Raw genomic sequence first — 23,568 nt, 5'->3', positions numbered from 1 at the left:
AATGGTTGTCCGGCCTAGGAGCAGACTAGCCCAAAGATAGGAATCTGTGTCTCATCAAAACGAAATCCACTCGCCTGTCTGCAGTCCTGACATTCTTGCACCGTTCCTGGTTGCTTTAGGTCCCCGCAAGAACGTTGTGACTTGGTCTTGTGACTGTTGCAACCAATCACTGGCGTCAGCAGGCACATGTTCAAGAAAAGCAGTGCTAGCCAGACCAAGCCACTTCAGGTCTGGTGGGAACTAGTAATGGTGGGTGTGTGTACAGGTTTTTGCTTCCCCCCCCCTGTTTTGTTCACATGTTTCAACCACGGGGTTGTCTGCTCCATAGTATGGGGAGGAGCGATCGCTAATGCCACCACTCGTCACCATACAGAATCATAATTTTTCCGGCAGCAGATAGTGATTAGACAGCACGATCTGCCGTTGGCAATGATTTTTAAATCTCCTTAAAAATTGTGATTGCCCCACGAACGAGCAATCAGGTAATCGTTGGCAGTATTACAAAGGCTTTACTATGAACGCTTGTCTGCTAATGTAACATAGAAGGTTTACCTTCTGATAATAGAGGACACCACAATCTTTATGTGGCCAGATAACAATCAGTTCTGCACTTCCTGTTTCAAGCTGACATTCCTCAGTGAAGTCATATTTTTATAATTTTCCATCTCTTCTGTTTGGCCTGACGGGCTTGTCAACAGCATGTTCAGGATTTCTTCCCTTGTATCTTGTTGGTTTTCTTTCCCATCCTCCCACCCAGTGAAAATGTCAGAGATCTAGGTGTAAAGGCAACACCCCTGTTGCTCCTAGAGGCTCATTTGCATATCTTAAAACATTATTTTTCGGGCACATATGAACATGGGATCAACCCAGATGCCTTCAGCCGCCAAGCAGATGTCCTTAATATACCAGTGACACTGTGATCATAGCTGCAGAAGAAGCTTTTAAAAAAGTCATGTTAAACATGGCGTCTGATCTACAGGCAGCATGTTATAAAGCCGGGGGAGCTGAGCATATTGATGTATAATAATTTCCCACAAAACTATATCGTTTTACTGAATCTTTGCCCACAAAACTAGAAATCCGCTCAGATCCTCCTGCGCTCTAACATGGCGCCTGTAGATCAGATGCCATGTTATCATCACGAGATGGTCACCACTACATTCAAATAAAGCTCACATGTCAAAAGGGCATGTCATAACCTTGCAATATGCCACAAATTAGCAGAGGTCTCACCACAGGACTTTCTCTGCTATGCGCTGATGAGGGGCACAAAACCCGAAACAACTGTCTGCAGATGAGGTGCTGGCTTAATTATTATCCAAGTCAAGTCTCAAGGCCTTTTCAAAGGTTGAGCACTGACTTGTAGGATAGCTTCCTTAGATCTGGTGGTATCAGAGGCAGAGCTTGTTAAAGGGAACCTGTCAGCAGCAAAAACCACTCCAAACTGCAAGCAATACCTTCAAGTAGCCAGCAGTGTGATTCTGATGAGGATTTTCTTCCTGCAGTCAGATGCAGTAAAAGCAGGGGAACAAAAACGTTTTATCCCCTGAGCATGCCATTTTCGAGTCACTCTTGAAGTCAAGCGGGCAGCGGCCTTCTTGCCTCAAGTCAAGGCAACCACCCCCCTTCCCCGCCCCTTCTCCTGTGACTGACAGCCGGCTGTTCGGCAAAGCCAGCCGTCTGTCGGGCATAAGCGCTGTCAGTCACAGCGAAGGGGCAGGGAAGGGGGCGTCGTTACCTCGACTTGAAGGAAGGAGGCCGCAGTCCGCTTGACCTCAAGAATGACTCGAAAATAGCACGCTCAGGGGGTAAAAGAATGTTTTTTCCTGCTTTTACCACATCTGACTGTAGGAAGAAAATCATCATTAGAAACACACTGCCGGCTACTTGAAGGTACTGCTGACGGTTTGGGGTGGTTTCTGCCGCTGGCAAGTTCCCTTTAAGAGCTCATTTGCATCCCTTTTTCCCAGAATTCCAAAGGAGCCTTGCCTGTAAAGACTCCTCACCCAGTTTAAGGCGTTTTCCATAAGGAGATCATATATCTCTCTCCCCCCCCCCCCCCGGCACCCTTTCACTTATATTTTCAGAGTCCTCAGGTTAAATAAGGTTGGTGATTGTACAGAGCCTCATCCTATTTATTTGCCAACTAAGAATCAATAAGAAATTGAGTGTAAAAACAGGTGATTTTATTTAACTCTCCCCACTACATTCCAGAACTTTACAAGGCTGGCGCAGTCTAAAGGGTTTCCTGACTTCTCGCATTCCTTTCATTTTTTTATTTTATTTATCTCTTGGTTCAGTTATCTCTTGTTTAGGAAGAATCTTCCTTTCTCTATATTTTGTGAATTCAGCTTGGACCTCTGAGAATCCCCCATTAATGTAAGGTCCTGGTTCGCACTGAAAGATCTTTAGGATAATTTTTATTGTCTTCTTCGGTAGTGAGCACTCACTAAGTAACAATTACAAACTGTGCCTTATATGTGTATTTTTAAAACTATGGTAATTAATAAGGATTACTATGGTAATTAATAAGGATTACACACTGAAAATACAGCAGCGGCACGAACAGGACCACAGTAGTAAGTTCATTGCAGAGGGGCAGGAGTGACCCGACCAAAGCGAGTTGGTTTTATACTGCAGAAAATCTTCTTTAAAACCAAGCTGCTTAATGCAGGCATGCAGTGTGAAGGACCGCCCCTCTGTCTATTTGTTTTCTTAGGCTACTTTCACACTAGCGTTCGATCGGATCCGTTCTGAACGGATCCGATCATAATAATGCAGACGGAGGCTCCGTTCAGAACGGATCCGTCTGCATTATATTGGCATATAAAAGCTAAGTGTGAAAATAGCCTCGGACGGATCCGTCCAGACTTTCAATGTAAAGTCAATGGGGGACGGATCCACTTGAAGATTGAGCCATATTGTGGCATCTTCAAACGGATCCGTCCCCATTGACTTACATTGTAAGTCTGGACGGATCCGCACGCCTCCGCACGGCCCGGCGGACACCCGAACGCTGCAAGCAGCGTTCAGCTGTCCGCCTGTCCGTGCGGAGGCTGAACGCCGCCAGACTGATGCAGTCTGAGCGGATCCGCATCCATTCAGACTGCATCAGGGCTGGACGGAAGCGTTCGGGTCCGCTCGTGAGCCCCTTCAAACGGAGCTCACGAGCGGACAGCCGAACGCTAGTGTGAAAGTAGCCTTAGCCAGAGACAGACAAGCCATAGCAACTGTCTTTTAAGGGAGCAGTGAAAAGGGACAGGGGACATTAATGAAAGCTGTTATTACAAGTGTGGTAAGGTGTACAGTGCTGGAAGGTGTGTTGTCCCACTCTGGTACCTCAGATGGGTGAGACCGATAAAAAGCAGTTTGCGGAGACAGTTTTGTATACATTTACTGGGCTGGATTTTACTTGGACTTGCAGTTAGGCTTGAGCTGCCAGTCCACACTCTTCCGGCACAGGTATTCCCTTTCACCTGAGGTGATCGCAGGTGAGGCCTGCTCTAATCAGGCTGCGATAAAGCACCTCCCAGTGTGTCAGTCAGGGAAGTGTGTGTTCTCAGAGATTCATTGTGCAACAGAGGCCTGCTGGAGTCTCTGGGAGAGTGGTCTCAGCCACGGGGCTAGGTGTTAGCCAGAACGTTGAGGGACTCCGCGAGGTTCGGGAAGTGACTGTCGCAAGGCCAGAGACAGACTGACTTCTGGGCCACAATCTCCCAAAAGGACTAGACTTTGTTGCAGCCTAGGAAGTGCTGGAGCACAGGCTGGAAAAGCCGCATGGTCGTACCGTGTGTGAACGATGATAAGTGAGGTAGGGATACTCCTGTTTATGCCTCTTTCACACGACCGTATGGCTTTTTCAGTATTTTGCGGTCCGTTTTTCACAGATCCGTTGTTCCGTTTTTTTTTGTTTCCATTGTATTTCTATTTATGTTCCATTTTTCCATATGGCATATACAGTATAAAGTAATTACATAGAAAAAAAATGGGGCTGGGCATAACATTTACAATAGATGGTTCCGCAAAAACGGAATGGATACGGAAGACATACGGATGCATTTCCGTACGTGTTCAGTTTTTTTTTTTTTGCGGACCCGTTGACTTGAATGGAGCCACGGAACGTGATTTGCGGGCAATAATAGGACATGTACTATCTCTCAACGGAACGGAAATATGGAAACTGAATGCATACGGAGTATATTCCCCTTTTTTTTGCCGAACCATTGAAAAGAATGGTTCCGTATATGGAATGCAAAAAACAGCCCGTAAACAAAAAAAAAAACGTTGTGTGAAAGAGGCCTTAGTAAGAGCCCAGACAGGCAAGGTGTTTGTTTTGTTCTGTGAAAATAAGGTTCCATTCACACGCCCGCAATTCTGTTCCGCTTTTTGCGGAACGTAATTGTGGACCCATTCATTTCTATGGGGCCGCACGATGAGCTGCCCGGATCCGGAAATGCGGACCCGCACTTCAGGGTCCGCAATTCCGATCCTGAAAAAAATAGAACATGTCCAATTCTTGTCCGCAATTGCGGACAACAATAGGCATATTCTATTAGTCCCGGCGATGTCCGGTCTGAAAAATGCGGAACGCACATTGCCGGTGTCCGTGTTTTGCGGATCCGCAAAACACATACGGATGTGTGAATGGACCCTAAACCTCACGTTTGGACCTGCAACCCAGTTGTTGTGGCGATGGTTGTGCGAATGACCCCTGAGAAAGAGCTAATCCCTCACACAAGGTAATTACAGATCTTTTGACAATCATTGACAGACTAACTCGGGTATACGTGCCTAGCTCTAATAAACTAGCAAATAAAATAAAAATATGACAGTTATCCTTTAAAATGCAGGAAGGAATCTCTGCCAATTCGCTGTGTGAAAATAATGCAGTGCTCATATTGCTGCTGTGTTCTTCTTACTATTTACCTACTTGCTGTGCAGCAGCAAGTAGATATAATTATAGCTCCCTCCTATTCATCCGAGCATACATCATCTGTATAGAAAATAGACACCTTTAGCAATTTTATTTCACCATTTTGATTCAACGTCCTATAAACCAGAGAGGCCTCCAAAGTAACATTCAACAGAAAGTGAGACAAGAGAATTATAACATCCCACAGAACTTGAAATCTCTCAATGAAACTCAAGCTAGTTCTCTTTCTAGAACAGGGATCAGCAACCTCCGGCACTCCAGCTGTTCTAAAACTACAACTCCCAGAATGCTCTATCCACTTCTGTGGGAATTTCAAAGGGCAGCTGAATAAGTGTGCATGCTGGGAGCTTTAGTTTCATAGCAGCTGGAGTGCCGAAGGTTGCTGATCCCTGTTCTAGAGCATGCAAGCGTCTACACCAGGGGTCAGCAAACCCCCAGCATGGTCCATTCACTTTGGGTGTTGTGAGAACAGCCAAGCAAGTGTGCATGCTGGGAGTTGTAGTTTTACCACACCTGGAGTGCCGAAGGTTGCCGATCCCTGTTCTAGAAGAGCAAGAGAACTCTTAGGTCCCTTTTACACGGGTGCAAAGCGTAAATTGAACGCATTGCACCGGCACCCGATCTGGACCTATTCACTTCAATGGGGCTGTGCAGATGAGCAGTGATTTTTCACGCACCACTTGTGCGTTGCGTGAAAATCTCAGCATGTTCTATAGATATATGAATGGGGCTGCGTGAAAATCGCATAGCATCCGCAAGCAAGTTGGTTGCTAGGAGATATTAGTAAATTAATAAGTCAATTTACTGTATTCTTTTCCCTTATAACATGGTTATAGAAGAAAATAATAGCATTCTTAATACAGAATGCTTACTAAAATGTTGCTTCAGGGGTAAAAAAATAATAAATGAACTCCCCTTATCCACTTGATCACGCAGCCGGCATAGTCTTCTTTCTTCTTCTTTGAGGACCTGCAAAAGGACCTTTGACGACGTAATCCTTCTATCTTCATTCAGCAGGACCTGCGCTGACGTCACCGCGCTCACAACGATTATGTCAAAGGTCCTTTTTGCAGGTCCTGAAAGAAGAAGAAAGACGACGATGCCGGCTGCGCGATCAAGTGGATGAGGTGAGTTAATTGCTTTTATTTTTTTAACCCCTCAAGCCACATTTTAGTAAGCATTCAGACAAAAACCGTGATGCCCGTGTGCAAGGGGCCTAAGAGATGTTGTTTGTAAACCTTCAGTTTTTTATCACGCACGTGAATAACGCATCAAAACGCATTGCACCCACGCTGAAAAAACTGAACGCAATCTCACACAAAACTGACTGAACTTGCTTGCAAAATGGTGCGAGTTTCACTGAACACACCCTGAACGCATCCGGAGTCAATCCGTATCGTTCGTGTAAAAGAGGCCATACTTGATTGACTTGCCTTCTGGGGTTCTCTTTGGGGTGCTCTTTATCTTTTATTGTTAGACCCCAAAAATATGCATGAGTATATGTCTGGCAACACTAACCTTGGTTTCTAAGAATTGTATTCACAAATTGCATATCTTTAATCAGAGAAAGGGAGATGAGAACAACATTTCTAGTTATGGCCTAGGGGGAACCTCTGGGTGGGTACTATTTCTATTATAGAGATCAGTCAATATATGCGTTAACTATTGTAGGCTAGACAATGCTCCTCAGGATTTCTGGGTAAAATATACGCAAATTATTATGTCCAACATCTGCTACGTTTAGAAAAAGCCAATTTAAATATCTTTCACAGAAACCGAAAGGGGCATTGTGTGGTCTACAATACTGTGCACATGCATTTGGCATAGTAGGGGCATCGTCTGGCCTACGATACTGCGCACATTTACTTGACATAGTAGGAACATTGCCTGGACTACAATACTGTGTACACTGCGTACCATGGGCTCTGCATAATGAGAAAGAATACCACTGAGACAACACATATATATTGTTGAGAAACATACTTGCGCATTAAGAACTCTTGCAATACTTTTTTTTTTCTAAACAGATGCCACATGTGCATAACTGATGCACAGGATCTTTTATTTTTTATTATCATAATATATTTTTACAGGATCGTGTTTTTTTTTCTGTTCTTCTGATGGATCAGAAGAACGGAAAATGAAACGCTGATGTGAACCCAGCCTAAACCAGTTTTTCTTTACACAAGTTTTGATGAATCTCAACCAATATATTTTAAAGTAACACTACTAAGCCAATCAGAAGCCCTGGAAAGGATCGCTTGATACAGTCTATGAGGGAATGTATTAAGATAGGTGTTTCTCACACCGATCTCAATGAAAAAAACAAAAAAAAATGATAACCCATCAATATCTGAAGGGGGGGGGGGGGGGTGTCTGACTCCCACAGATGATTGAAGAGGTTGTGGTCTCCTTGCAGCCTGACTGAGTTCACATCACCATTTAGTTTTGCTTCCGTCAGAGATCAGTTACCGTATGACGGCAGAAAAATTACTTTTTGCAGGACTTCACTGAAGTCCTCTCTCACAGGTCCATCATCTCCACATGGGTTCTAACACAGCAGGGAGCTTCCTTTTCTATTTGAGTCACTGACATGTACAAAGGGGGTTGGCTGTACGGCTCAGTTCGTTAGCTAAGGCTAGTTGCACACTAGCAGCAACTATCCGGCAGGGAATAACTTGCCAGATCTCTGCACACTGACATTGCCGGAGGTTTGTAATGCTGTGTCCGGCCCCATTCACTATAATGGGGACAGGCAGAGAACTAGCCACATTCCGGCAAATATGCAGAGAATCGGCTGGAAGAAAACCGCCGTGCACATATTTGCTGGAACGAGGTTGGATCTCCGCTGCTCCCCATTATAGTTTATAGATGGCGGCACTAGTGTGCAACTAGCCTAAAGCTAGGGGGGCTGACTTAAAGGGGTTGTCTCATCTCGTTATTACTAAAGTGAGATAAGAGACAGTCCCAGCCACCTCCAGGCCGGGAAACAGCAGAGCGCTCCAGCACTCGTTGTTTCCTTAGCTCCCATTGTGGTGCATGAGAGGTACGGAAACAGCATAGCACGGCAAGCTATGATATTTCCCTAAAACAGCATACCTTGTTGTGCTACGTTGCTTCCATAGATCTCATGCACCCGAATGGGAGCCACTGGAACAGCGAGGCCGGGGGGTGGTTGGGACTGTGGCTTATCTCGCCTTAGTAACAGCTAAATCAGACGACCCCTTTAACTAATGAACTGAGCCAAATAGCGAGTCCCCTTCATACACATCACTGGCACAAAGAGAAGGAAGCTCTCTGCCTGAGTTGGAAGCAAAATGGAATTGGAGGAGCTGAGACCGCAAGCCGAGGTCTAAAATCAGGACATCAGGGAATTATTCTGAATTATTAAGTAGTATTCATTTTCACTTAGGCAACAACCAGTAACGGATTGCAACTAAATTCCTGGACCTCCATTTTACATTTACTGCATATCTGTGCAAATAATAGGCCTTTTATCTAAAAGGCAGATCTGGGCTGCTCCAAAAGTCAGCTCAATTCTGTAGACTCCTAACAAACCTGGTGACTTTCCCCAGGAGTCAGCTGGAGTAGGACAACCTTCTGCTGGGTCATCCACACAAATGCGCATTGACTACAGCTGCTGCAAACAATTTCACATCCTGCAGTCAGACATTGTTCACACATGAAGTCACCTCATGCACAGCAGTCTCCTCAGATACGCTGGTGCTTGCTTTGCTATGAACATTGCTCAAGAGGATCTGAGCAACGTCCCAAAGGATCTGTTATAACAAGTTATCATTTCATTGTAGTCTGCTAAGAAATGGCAAAAAAGCGAGGGCACGTTATAGATACCAAAAAGCTAACCCCTACTTAACCCTGAAACCAATAAAGACCCCATGTACATGCATGCAAGTTGCGGATCCACAAAATACGGATGCGGTCCATGTGCCGTCCGAATTTTATTTGTGGACCAACTGTTTTCAATAGGTCCGTAATTTGCAGACATAGTTAATCTTTTTCTGGAATGGAAATACGGATGATGTGTGCTTTCCGTTTCTGTATGACCAATCAGCAAAAGGGTAGTACATGTCCTATACTTGTCCGCAAAATGTGGAACGCAGACCCACTGAACTCAATGGGTCTGCAAAAAAATGTGGATACAACACATACCGCATGGGTATTTTGCAGATCATCGATTTCCGGACTGTAAAATGGATACGATTGTGTGCTTGGGGCCAGACCGAGGGAACAGTATTTGACACAAGCCAAGGGGCGTTAAAAAGTCAAGCTGCTGTCCAGCAGGCAGAACTACATTTTTTCCAGAAGAGTAAGGGCTGTTTCACACGAGCGGATGCCGTGCGTGACATCCGCTCCGTGAATGACAGCCAAGACCCGATGCGGACTGCAGAAGCACGGAGCAGTAACATTATTGATAATGCTCCGTACCTCTCTCTGATCTCTTTACTACGAAATCACAGTGACAACTTTATCTCGCTGCGATTTCATAGTAAAGAGATCACATAGAGGCACGGAGCATTATCAATCATGTTACTGCTCCGTGTCTCTGCTGTCCGCATCGGGGCTTGGCTGTCATTCATGGAGCGGATGTCACGCACAGCATCTGCTCGTGTGAAACAGCCCTAAGGACGCCTCCACACGTCGCACAAAATTCCGCAAGTGAAAAATCAGTTTCAATTACCTGAATAGGGCTTGCAGAAATCCATGTGCTTTCCGTCCCATTCAAATTAATTAATTTCAGTTGCAGAAAATTCTGCAACTAAGATTTGCAGTGCGTGAAGGCACCCTAAAAATATTCCTCTTATTTTTGAGTATTTTCAGCCAAGGAGGAGTACAAAATAAAATTTCGGGGCAGCTGTTTATTTTAAAACATTCACAATGTGGTAACTGCTTTTTAAGCAAAAAGGGAAATTAAATCAATTGGAAATGTTAAGGAATGCCCGCAGAGCGTGTGCAAGGTAAAAAGTAGATAATAAAGGGTCCATTTACATGTCCGTAAGTGTTTTGCGGATCCGCAAAACACAGACACCGGCAGTGTGCGTTCCGCATTTCGCGGACAGAACATTGCCGGCACTATCATAGAAAATCCCTTTTCTTGTCCGCAGTTGATTTAGAATGGCTGTGGCATAGAGAAGTCCTTGAGTCCCAAATATAAGAAATATAATTCCGCTGGACAACCCCTTTAATGCTATAGTTAGTATCTAATCATCTCTCTGAAGCACACTGACGTTAATGGGATCCACTGTGGACAATTTTTTGGTACCAAAATGTAAAACTACTTGCTGTCACCAGCGCAGTATCTTGTTTATTACAGGGACCCGCTACGTTCTGGGCTTACCATCCAATAAGCAATAACTGCTCTCTTAGGGCACCATCATAAGAGCACACAAGGCTAGAAGTAAACCAACAACGCCATAAATTGTAAACACTGTACTCTTTATGACACATAAAGCTCTATAAAAATCCAGTCAGAGCATCCACATCATGTGTTCCCCAAGGTGCCAGTAATCCAGCAGTGACATACTTGCGTGCTTACACACAGTACACTAGCTGCACCTCAAAAGCTGAACGTAATATATATTGTTTTGTCGACCCTGGGCATCAGATTTTTTTTCTCCTGCTGGATGAAAATGAAAAAAAAAATATGAAAAATTGGAGATATACTGAGCCACAAAAGTGCCTAATGGAAGTCTATGAGAGCCACATTACAGCTCTTATAAAAGCCCTTTAACATGGGCAGATTATCCAGAAGAAGAATTGGTCAGGTCAATGTGGCAGATACTTGAAATGAGCGCCATTCACTTGAATAGGATTGTCTTGGTGGGAACACATGGATTTCTGCAAGCCCAATTCAAATGAATGGAATTGATTTTCTGTTACAGAAAGTTTCTGTAACAAGATCTACCACGCGAGAAGTCACGTGTAAAGCCCCCTTCAGACGAGCGAGTTTTCGTCCGTGGGTCTTCCTTTATTTTTGGAGGATCCACGGACATGAAAAAAAAAGTCGTTTTGGTGTCCGCCTGGCCGTGCGGAGCCAAACGGATCCGTCCTGATTTACAATGCAAGTCAATGGGGACGGATCCTTTTGACGTTGACACAATATGGTGCAATTGCAAACGGATCCGTCCCCCATTGACTTTTAATGTAAAGTCAGGAGTCCCTTTTATACCATTGGATCAGAGTTTTCTCCAATCCGATGGTATATTTTAACTTGAAGCGTCCCCATCACCATGGGAACGCCTCTATGTTAGAATATACTGTCGGATATGAGTTACATCGTGAAATGGTGATGGGGACGCTTCAGGTTAGAATATACTAAAAAACTGTGTACATGACTGCCCCCTGCTGCCTGGCAGGTGCTGCTAGGCAGCAGGGGGCAGACCCCCCCCCCCCTGTTTTTAACTCATCGGTGGCCAGTGCGGCCGCCCCCCCCCTCCCTCCCCTGTAGTTAACTCGTTGGTGGCCAGTGGGCCCTCTCCCCTCCCTCCCCCTCCTAATTAAACTCTCTCCCCTATCATTGGTGGCAGTGGAGAGTACCGATCGGAGTCCCAGTTTAATCGCTGGGGCTCCGATCGGTAACCATGGCAACCGGGACGCTACTGCAATCCCGGTTGCCATGGTTACTTAGCAATTTGTAGAAGCATCATACTTACCTGCGAGCTGCGATGTCTGTGTCCAGCCGGGAGCTCCTCCTACTGGTAAGTGACAGATCATTAAGCAATGCATCGCACAGACCTGTCACTTACCAGTAGGAGGAGCTCCTGGCCGGACACAGACATCGCAGGTAAGTATGATGCTTCTACAAATTGCTAAGTAACCATGGCAACCGGGACTGCAGTAGCGTCCCGGTTGCCATGGTTACTGATCGGAGCCCCAGCGATTAAACTGGGACTCCGATCGGTACTCTCCACTGCCACCAATGATAGGGGGGAGATTTTAATTAGGAGGGGGAGGGAGGGGAGAGGGCCCACTGGCCACCAACGAGTTAACTACAGGAGAGGGAGGGGGGGCTGGCTACCAACGAGTTAACTACAGGGGAGGGGGACAGGTCCTATTTTTTTGACGGACGGGATACACGGATCACGGTCTCGGCTGCAAAACAGTGCATCTTCCGATTTGTCCACGGACCCATTGAAAGTCAATGGGTCCGCGAAAAAAAACTGAAAACGGCACAACGGCCACGGATGCACACAACGGTCGTGTGCATGAGGCCTAACACTGACAGCATTATGTCAGTGTTATACAATACATTCCAGACCTCTAAGGCCCCTTGCAGACGAGTGTTCTTCCCGCAGCGATTCCATTCCAGAACTGTAAGGGTTACATAGCATCATAAATAAATATAATGCTATGTGAATTCCGTCAGTGCTGGGAGGTCAGGACGGGAGCTTCAGCATACTCGCGTTGCGAGTCCGATGCATGGAACTTGCTCATCTGAAAAAGGCCTAAATGTGCCACCAATCATTACATCGACGAGCAAACGCCCTGCAAGAGTGGATTCGGAGAAGAGGAGAAGCAGAAAATAGTATCCTTCCTTTATACAGTACTTCTCTTGTTGACGTTCGGTTCTGAATCATAAACCTGCATGAGGTCACAGTTTTTTTTACACATATTTATTATACTGTATATATTTTTAATTCAAAACCAGAAGCAGACTCTATACATGGGGAAAAAAGCATTTGATCCACTATGTTTGCAAAAAACACAAAATATCTGCCCCATATGATGATCAGCAGAGGCCACAGAGATCATCCCCTTGTGTATAGGGGATATTTTTGTAATGGGCCAATCCCTTTAAAATCAGTGAAAATAAGTTGACAGGAGTCCTTAAAAATAAATACATTAATAAATAAAGGAAGAGATTTAGAAAATCTGCTGTAAAGTAGAACTGGCGTAGCTGCTCATTGTAAGGGCCCTTTCACACTTGCGTTGTGCGGGTCCGGCATAGAGTTCCGTCGTTGGGGCTCTATGCCGGAAGAATCCTGATCAGGATTATCCTAATGCATTCTGAATGGAGAGAAATCCGTTCAGGATGCATCAGGATGTCTTCAGGTCCGGAACGAAACGTTTTTTGGCCGGAGAAAATACCGCAGCATGCTGCGCTTTTTGCTCAGGCCAAAAATCCTGAACACTTGCCGCAAGGCCGGATCCGGAATTAATGCCCATTGAAAGGCATTGATCCGGATCCGGCCTTAAGCTAAACGTTGTTTCGGCGCATTGCCGGACCCGACGTTTAGCTTTTTCTGAATGGTTACCATGGCTGCAAGGACGCTAAAGTCCTGGCAGCCATGGTAAAGTGTAGCGGGGGAGCAGCATACTTACCATCCGTGCGGCTCCCGGGGCGCTCCAGAGTGACATCAGGGCGCCCCAAGCGCATGGATCACGTGATCACATGGAACACGCACGGGGCGCTCTGACGTCATTCTGGAGCGCCCCGGGAGCCACACGGACTGTAAGTATACTGCTCCCCCGCTCCTACTATGGCAACCAGGACTTTAATAGCGTCCTGGGTGCCATAGTAACACTGAACGCATTTTGAAGACGGCTCCGTCTTCAAATGCTTTCAGTACACTTGCGTTTTTCCGGATCCGGCGTGTAATTCCGGCAAGTGGAGTACACGCCGGATCCGGAGAACGCAAGTGTGAAAGAGGCCTAAACCATCAGTTTCCATCTTTCATTTTCCAAAGGAGCTCTGAAAAATGAAAGGTGGAATCTGACTTATTGCTATAGACAACTAGGCGAGTTTTCTTTTACTCCGGTTTTGATAAAGTGCAGCAAAAATAATTCAATAAAGATACATTAGAATTCTAAAAAAAATAAAAAATAATGCTGCCACACAGAGATCTGATTTACCGTACATACAGTCTAGTCTAAACACTAATGCTGCAGGTCTTTTTATTGTAACACATTTTGCTTTTCAAACATAAACAGGAAGACCCTGTCAAACAAGCTATGTAGCTATCTAACAAGCAGGAGAGGGCCACAACTCTATACATGCACAGCACTGCAGCGTCGTATAACCTCCAAGCTGTATGGAGCAGTGATACGAACACTACATGGTGTATGGCGCCCTACCATGCCTCTATGTGCGCCGATTGGCTTGTGGTAGTTTATAAGTTATGCCTTATCCACAGAGTATGGGTATAGCTAGCCGATTACACCCTCCGATCACAAGAACGTGTGTCCCGTTCTCGTATTCTCATTGAGCAGCCGGTCGACCATGTGCCCTGCTGCGCCATTCATTCACTATGGAAGTGCAGGGGATAGCAGAGTGCTGTACTCCATCATTACCATAGAGAATGAATGGAGCAGCAGGGTGCATGGTCGACCTGATGCTCAATCAGAACAGGGAAAGAGGACTCATGTATTCCCCGTATCCCCATATTAGGACTACTGGAAATCAGCTTGTTATCCTGTAGATAGGGGATAACTTATAAACTCTTCTAGATGAATTAAAGGAGTTGTCTCATCGTGGACAATGGGGGCATATTGCTAGGATATGCCCCCATTGTCTTATACGTAAAGGTCCCACCGCTGGGACCCGCACCTATATCCAGAACGGAGCCCAGCAAGGTGGTGGCTGGAGGACTCCGGTCCGGCCACCAACAAACCGGCTCCCCATAGAAGTGAATGGGAGCGTACCGTGCATGCATGGCGCCAGTTCCCATTCATTTCTACGAGGCCGACGGAAATAGCCGAGTGTCCTACTTCACTTTGGGGGCTCCGTTCTCGATATAGGTGCGGGTCCCAGCAGTGGGATCTGCACCTATAAGACAATTGGGGGCATATCCTAGTGATATGCCCCCATTGTCCATGATGAGACAACCCTTTTAAGGCCTAATGAACACAACTGGTTAACCCTTTCACCCCTGGAGGATTTTTAGTTTTTCACTCCCTGCCTTTCTGGGAGCCATAACTTCTTTATTTTTCCGCTCAAATAGTCGTACGAGCTCTTGTATTTTGTGGGACAAGTTGTAATAACTAAGGGCACCACTTAATATTGCATACGATGTACAGCAGTGGAAGCTGGAAAAAAATTCCAAATGGGTTGAAAGTGGAAAAATTGCAATGCCGCCACAGTTTTAAGGGATTTGGTTTTATCGGGTTCCATGTGTGGTAAAACTGACCTGTTACCTTCATTCTCCAGTTCAGTTCATGTTTTAATACTAAAAAAATTATAGTTTTTTTCCCATCGCCATATTCTGACCCCCCTACAACCTTTTAAGCTTCTAATTTTTTGCAGGGTGATCTGGATTTTTCATTGATACCATTTTAGGGTGTGTATGACTTTTTGATCACTTTTCATTCAATTTTTGGGGGGAGCTGAAGTGACAAAAAAAACAAAAAAAAAAACGGAATCAACCAATTATGCCATAAAGTGGCAGTTAGAATACCCTGCCAGATTTCACGATGCAGATGTGAATGTAGCCTTACCCGTTTATTATGAAGATCATGAAGGCCAAGAAGTCTGACCCAACAATCTGACTATTTAAGAGTGTGGTTTTTGGGACATACATTGGGCAGATAATACAGTTTAAAGGGTTTCTGTCAGCAGAAACATGGGCATTAACCTGGCTGACATTAGCGATGGGCTAATGTCAGCTGAATATAACTATCTTAGTCCCATGTCAATACATGCCTCCGTTATTGAGAAAAAAAAACTACTTACCATATGCAAATGGGACTCTGGGAGAAGAGGGAGGCGTTGCTCCTGCTTTTAGAGGCTCCGTTCTCCTATTTCTGGCCGCGCCCTGCTAGACTTTATGGACAGGGCCAGGCAGTTCATGTCCTCCTGCCTGGCCCTCAGTGCAGGTGAAAGCTTGTGCCTGCGCTGTGCCATTTAGTATTCGGCGCAGACGCAGTATGGAAGTCTGCAGCTGGCGAGCGTCCTTCCTTTACTATACCTGCGCCGAATACTAAGCCGCTCTGTCTGCTGACAGAAGCTCTTTAAGTACAATGTATATCTGTAAATTATTATACTTTTCTCGGCTTCTGATAACATTCTCCTTCACATGGACCAATGTCACAGGCAATTACCAGGAATGAACCAAATGATACCAATAATTGCCTGGTCGTCAGAGGGGATGAAACTGCTTTTAAATGCAGCAATCATCCTGCTCTATGGGGATAAGAAACAATCACTTGTCCCTCTACAGAATCACTGTTTCAGATGCCTCTTTATACAAGACAATCTGCTGCTCAGGGATCCGGCAGAGATACTATAGAGATAACTATTATGGGATCCGGCCGCTAGTTTTCAGCCTGACAAAAACCATTGCATGCACGGTTTTTGTCAGGCCGTACACAGTCTTTTGCCTAGTGTCATGCAACACACATATGACCAGTTCAAACAACTGGATCGGCCAACATGGACTTAAATGTGTATGGCTATGTATCGTTTGTACCCTTCCATTCAACCATCAATCTAACCGAAAAAGGTGCTACGAAGTGTAAGCATTGTATGTCGGATGTGATGGATGCCGGACGTATACCACTGGAAAGGCAGTAGTGAAAGACATCACCGACAGACTGCCTCACTTTCTTCACTTCATGCTTCTGAACAGTGTGCTTGACTGCACTTTTCTATACAGACTGAAAATAGGTATACTCACATATCGGCCCGACTGAGGACTCTTACCCTCCGTTCAGTGAATGGGGCCAATGGATACATTTGATGTATACATTGGGAGCTTTCCAGCACACTTTGCACATGCACAGTTTTAAAGCACCCTTAAAGAGGACCTGTCACCACAAAATGCAGGCAGTAGGTTATAGCACAGGAGGAGCTGAGCAGATTCATATATAGTTATACAGGAAGAGATTCAGTAAAACTTGTAATTAAAAGGGCTTCTGTCACACCCCCCCCCCCCCCCCAAAAAAAAATTCGAGCTTTTAAAATATGCAAATTACTTCACTACCAGCAAGTAGAGCGTCTACTTGCTGGTAGCCACCGCATCCTCCTTTTAAAAAAACGCCCCCTCCTCCAGTTGATTGACAGGGCCAGCGAGCGCTCTCCTCCTCCGGCTGGCCCTGACTGCAATTCAAATCCCGCGCCTGCGCCTTGCGTGTCTTCATTCAGCGCAGGTGCTCTGAGAGAAGGATGCTCGCTGCGCCGATGACGTCTTCTCTTTTGGGTCTAGAGGTGACCTCATCGGTGCAGGCGCACTGAGGAAGCGAGCATCCTTCTCTCAGAGCAGCTGCACTAAATGAAGACACATAAGGCGCGGCATTTGAATTGCAGACAGGGCCAGCCGGGGGAGGAGAGCGCTCGCTGGCCCTGTCAATCAACTGGAGGAGGGGGCGTTTTTTTAAAAGGAGGATGCGGCGGCTACCAGCAAGTAACCGCCCTACTTTCTGGTAGTGAAGTAATTTGCATATTTTAAAAGCTCGATTTTTTTTATGAAACTAAGCCACAGAACAAGGTAAGAGCCCTATATATTGAATAGTCAGTCATACAAAAAGGATTTTAATATGCGCAAAAATGAAAAATGAGTTTTGGGGGGGTGACAGAAGGCCTTTAATCCATTTAAATCTCAGCTTTTTCTGACTTCTGTTTTACACAGGGGAGGTGTCATCAGTGATTGATAGTCACTGTGTAAGTGTGTATACAGAGATAGCTGTCAGTCACTGATAGCAGTACACGGGGAAGGTGTTATTGGTGATTGATAGCATTCGCTCCATAAAAGTGTGTATAGCTGTACATGGAGGGGGGGTATCTGTGATTGATAGCATTCTCTGTGTAAGTGTGTATACAGAGATAGCTGTCAGTCCCTGATAGTTGTACATAGGGGAAGTGTTATCAGTGATTGACAGCATACCCTGTGTAAGTAAGTGTGTATACATGATAGCTGTCATTCACTGATAGCTGTACATGGGGGTGGTCTTAATCAGCACCTGCCACCCCTCCTGACATATCTGTTTTAGTATCTACTTGTATTCTCCATGCAATTACAATTCTAGAAAATCGTTTCTTATGCCTCTATTGTTGTGCTGTTCTTCTGTTATTCCTGCTACAACTTTATGGATAAAAAGGTACAGATGGGCAGTAGCAGTTGGACAATAACAGACTGTGCAGAGACACCCCCCAAATGCTATTTATTTACAATTGGTCACTAGGACCAGTGAATTGTCTCTAGGTTGACACGTGTTGTGACTTTGTATTTATATATAACATTATTGCACATCCCTAAAATTATTCCTACCTAGAACCTAAGTTAAAATTATCAGCTGCGTCTACACTGCCGCTTTAAAGGGCCTGGTATAGCAATGTAGCTGGCTGGATCCCTGCTCTGCACTAGGATCTGCCCGATTATCTCCTCAGTTTCTACATGGCGTCAGCCGTGTATACTATGGTGCCTGCTGGTAATTTACAGTCCGCTACCCTGAGATCAGTGAGTGCACCTCCTATCTCTCTCTATATGCTCATTCTCATTGCTTGGCAAGACACTGGCTGGCTAAAACACTTGAATTACAGTCTGCCCCCGACATGTTTTCGCCAAAGACTTGGCGTCTTCAGGGGTTTGGGCAGTGTACCCCCCAAATGATAACTCCCATCTGTACCTTTATCTATAAACTGCAAAACAGAGTCATAAGGATAAATGTTCCAGCACTGTAATTTCATATTAATACAAGTTCAGAAACAGAGATATAAATGTATATTACTAAAACACTTCCCTCAAAAGTGTGTATCAATCTGCTCAGCTCCTCCTGCTCTAGAACATGCTGCCTGCAGATTGCACATGGCGACGCCTCCTCTCTTTGCGCTTTGCAGCGATTTGGTAAATTTAGAGAAGGTTTCAGATCAATTTTCCTCTAGTTAACTGGTTCGTTTGCTTCAATGAACTAACCACTGCCAAAACGGAAGATGGGATTCCTATCTGTCAGCAACTCCCGGCTTCTACGCTCTCGTTTATGCCACTTTGGTGACGGGTCTGTTCTCAGAGTCCAAAACATCTGCGGACAATGCTCTTAGGCACTGGCAGATATATAATAGCTATAATGTATCTATTTTCATTGGTTTCACAGAAAATTATTCCAATCATTTGCCCTTTTCTTACAACATTAATGGACAGACAAAACTATGCAGAAGACGTGTTTTTTCCCTGGGATATGTTTGACAGGCTGCTGACGGCACCCTATCATATGTGGGGCTATGAAACTCAGGCCGATCTCCCAAGAGGAGACTTCATGTTTGTGTTACCCCGGCAGGCACCTCCACAAAGTGCAAACATCCTGGATGCCTCTCCATCCTTCCCGCATACTCATTACCACCCACAGATGATGTAGCAAGATCAGAGGAGAATCTGAGTAACGTTGCGATGTCACAACTAAACTGCCCTGCAACCACACCCCGCAGACCCAGGATAAGAGGAGCAAATCATCTACTTGTTCAGGAAACAGCAAGTGGGTTCTACACAAGGCTACATTTGTGTCATTTGCTTGTAGTAGACGAAGATGGACCTGGATTCAACCTCCTGTCTGGTGAAGAAAAGGAGAGAGAACAAAGGCGGCCAAACACCTCACTGCAGGGACACATCTACAGGACTTGTGCCTCTTCCTTCCCGAATATGAGCTGAGAAATGTACGAGCCGAGAGGTCTCCAACCTCATAAATAATCCACTGCCTCTCCCTGCCAGAATGACCGGTTTTAGGAGAGATGAATGCTATAATGGTCGTCAAGTTACAGATGAGCAAGGAGTGAAATGACAGCAGCAGGGAATTTGCTTTCTGGCTCCCCTCCATGGCCTTCTAATGCCCAATTACTCAGGGTGAAAAGGACATCTAAACTGGGGGCTCCGCACAATCAGTCTTCACCTAACAAAGGATTCCTGGTGAAGCATCATCCGTCATATCTATAAAAACCCAGAGCCAATTCTCCTGAAGGCTACTTAGCACCTAAACTAAAGGTCTCATCAACGGAACCAAGCACAGAACTGCCTGACCTCATCTATTCTAGAAGACCATACATATGGTCAAGTCAGAACACGGTCACATAAAACGGGCTCAGGCTTTTATACAGAATTTCCCATTGTATGATTGAAAGAAGAAGAATGGGAACCGAGCGAAAAGGGAACCTTAGTTAACCCTGGCTCATCCAACATTAGCTACAAGATCCTGGTCCAATAATCGTAGAAGAAAAAAAAAAAAAAAAGAATACACATAATAGAAATAAAAATCATAAATAATAAATATATAATTATAAAATAAGGAGTAATAGAAAAATAAAACTCATAAATAGTAATCATAAAAGAGTCAGAAATAAAAATATAAAGAATGATACAAATCTAAATAAACAATATACATAAATAAAAATGTAAAAAAATAAATATAAATCACGGCCTGTCAGATCACATTTGCCATTACAGTTCTACTTTGGTAAATCGATGGTCCCCATTATTGTCAGCGGGGCCAGGGAGGTGCTGGCGGGGTCCCTCACAGGACAGATTTAACACCGTCAGTAATTTCAATGTTTTGCTCCGATGTGTGAATGGAGCCTAAAGGACTGTGTTTCGGGGGGGGGGGGAAGAACTGTCCTGAATTATAGCTAATTTCCGATACAATAGACTGGCAATGGCTAATAAGCACATATCTACTGGGAGGGGGTTTGGCGCATATTTTTAGAAGATTGCTGCCGCGTTTGTGACAGTTTTTCAAGGGTCAGAAGTGGATTCAAAAGGAAGAAGAACATAAAAGTAGGATTTTTTTCCTGCCGGATCCACTTCATGAAAATGTCTTAAAAAACAGCAACAGAGTCCAGTTGTGTCCCACAGGGCACAGGGACGTGAAAGGCAGAACTGTGTCCGGAGTGGATGGGGACATCATGCAGACTATGGGTGCCCACCCTAGACTGCAGCACCTCGTCACCCTGTGCGGACAGCAGATTTCCAACCCTATGAATGAATGTGAAATGGCACAAGGTGAGCCCAGTGCTGGGGACTGAACTTTATGAGCAGCCGCCTGGCATCACCCATTGCTCACCCCAGGGACCCATCACCTTGGAGGTGGGCAGTCATTGCCCTGACACCTGTCACCCGCAGGCGGCGGTGGTCAGGACATGGACACAGTCACCACAAACTTCCTGCCAGCCCGCCTCCCTCTCCTTCCCCCGACTCACCTCGCTCTCCACTTTCTGCACCGGCAGTTTCTGCCACGGGTCTGCCAGCTGCGCCAGCGGCATCTTCCCCGGCGCGGAATAAGGGGCAGTGTGCCCCGAGGCTTCCCGGAAAGCTTTCAAAGAGGCAACAAAAGGACCCGACCCCCTCAGCCGGCTGCTCGCTTTACTGCTAGCTCCGTTGTCGGTTGTCCGATATCGGTCGAAAGCGTACCGCTCCAGCGCAGCTCCTCTCTTCACACTCACTCACACACACTGATTTCCACTTCCTCTCACAACATGGCGTCCCCAGCAGTACCTGCCGCTCGCAGCTAGGGTTCCCGACGTCATAGTGACGTAATCGGGTAGGCGTTGTATTCCCCGCCTTCGGTCTGGGGCAACAGGTGACAGGGAAGCATAGGAGGGGGCGGGGCCGTATGCGGGACGTTTCATAAACTAGGTCAAGTCGGCCATCTTGGTTGTGGCAGCGCGCGATTTGCCCGCAGTTGTACTTTAGGGTTTTGTCATAGAAGTTTTTTTTTTCTTTTTACCAATGTTTTTCAATACGCCGTGTACTGCTGTAAAAAAGGCTTAGTAGTAGCAATTTACATTAGGTTGAAGGTGAGGTATGGACATGTGAGATCATACAGTGGTAAATACCACCCTTTTTTAGAAGGGGGGAAAAAAACCACAACTGGATATTTAACCCCTTAATGACCGGGCCATTGTGCACCTTCGTGACCAGGCAAATTTTTGAAAATCTGACATATGTCACTTTATGTGGTTATAACTTTGGAATGCTTTTACTCATCCAAGCCATTCTGAGATTGTTTTCTCGTGACACATTGTACAGTACTTCATAAATTTGAGTCAATATGTTTCACTTTTATTTATGAAAAAATCCCAAATTTACCAAAAATTTTTAAAAATTTGCAACTTTCTAAATTTCAATTTCTCTGCTTTTAAAATAGAAAGTGATACCTCATAAAATATTTGTTACTTTACATTCCCCATATGTCTACTTTATGTTTGCATCATTTTGTAAATGTCATTTTATTTTTTGGGGACGTTAGAAGGCTTAGAATTTTAGAAGCAATTCTAAAAAAAAAAAAACAGAAAATTTCCAAAACCCACTTTTTAAGGACCAGTTCAGGTCTGAAGTCACTTTGTGGGACTTACATAGTAGAACCCCCCCCCCCCCCCATAAATGATCCCATTTTGGAAACTACACCAAGTTACTCAAAACCGATTTTACAAACTTTGTTAACCCTTTAGGTATTCCAGAAGAATTTAAGAAAAATGGAGATGAAATTTCAAAATTTCACTTTTTTGGCAAATTTTCCATTTTAATCAATTTTTTTCTTTAACACATCGAGGGTTAATAGCTAAACAAAACTTAATATTTATTACCCTGATTCTGCGGTTTACAGAAACATCCTACATGTGGTGGTAAACTGCGGTATGGATGCATGGCAGGGCGCAGAAGAAAAGGAGCACTGTATGGTTTTTGGAAGGCAGATTTCGCTGGACTGGTTTTTAGATGCCATGTCCCGTTTGAAGCCCCCCAGATGCACCCTACAGTTGAAACAATCGAAAAGTGACCTCATTTTGGAAACTAGGGATACGGTGACAGTTTTATTGGTACTATTTTGGGGTACATATGATTTTTAATCGCTCTTTATTATGTTTTTTTGTGAGGCAAGGTAACCAAAGAATGGATGTTTTGGCAGCCTTTTTATTATTTGTTTTTTACAACGTTCATCTGCCAGGTTAGATCATGTGCTATTTTTATAGAGCAGGTTGTTACAGATGTGATGATATCAAATATGTCTAATTTCTTTGTTTCAGTTTTACATAATAAAGCATTTTGGAAAAAAAATGTTTTTGTCTCCTTTTTCTGAACGCCAGATTTTTTAAATTTTTCTGCCGATTGTCTTGTGCAGGGGCTCATTTTTTTTATTGGTACAATTTTTGGGTACATATGATTTTTTGATAATTCATTATTACACTTTTTGGGCAAGGTGACCAAAAAATTGCTAATTTTGGCACAGTTTTTATTTATTTTTACAGCGTTCACCTGAGGGGTTAGGGCATGTGATATTCTTATAGAGCAGGTCGTTACGGATGTGGCAATACCTAATATGTATACTTTTTCTTATGTATTTAAGTTTTAGGCCCCTTTTACACGGGCGAGAATTCCACGCGGGTGCAATACGTGAGGTGAACACATTGCACCCGCACTGAATCTGGACCCATTCACTTCAATGGGGCTGTGCAGATGAGCGGTAATTTTAACGCATCACTTGTGCGTTGCGTGAAAATCGCAGCATGTTCTATAGTCTGACTTTTTCAAGCAATGCAGGCCCCAAAGAAATTAATGGGGCTGCGTGAAAATTGTATAGCATCCGCAAGCAAGTGTGGATTGTGATGAGACCAATCTCGCCACATTGCATTGGAGAAGCCTGGTTGCCTGCCTGCTTTCTTTAGACTATGGCCCCATGTTGAAACGCTTGATTTTCCGCTGCAA

At 44.8% G+C, this 23,568-nt stretch overlaps 1 protein-coding gene across 1 annotated transcript in view; it reads right to left on the bottom strand.

The window, feature by feature from the left end:
* Positions 1 to 21,365, bottom strand: part of RPS6KA3 (ribosomal protein S6 kinase A3) — a 130,219-nt gene extending 108,854 nt beyond the window's left edge. The window contains exon 1 of the mRNA XM_044283968.1: positions 21,066 to 21,365. Within this exon, the coding sequence (XP_044139903.1) occupies positions 21,066 to 21,128 (63 nt within the window). The 5' untranslated portion in view covers positions 21,129 to 21,365. The remainder of the gene's footprint in view (positions 1 to 21,065) is intronic.
* Between the last annotated feature and the right edge of the window lie 2,203 nt (positions 21,366 to 23,568).

The sequence above is a fragment of the Bufo gargarizans genome, chromosome 3 (assembly GCF_014858855.1).
Source record: "Bufo gargarizans isolate SCDJY-AF-19 chromosome 3, ASM1485885v1, whole genome shotgun sequence".
Lineage (NCBI taxonomy): Eukaryota > Metazoa > Chordata > Amphibia > Anura > Bufonidae > Bufo > Bufo gargarizans.
The sequence above is the reverse complement of the archived record's forward strand: the minus strand, read 5'-3'. Positions and strand labels throughout refer to the sequence as shown.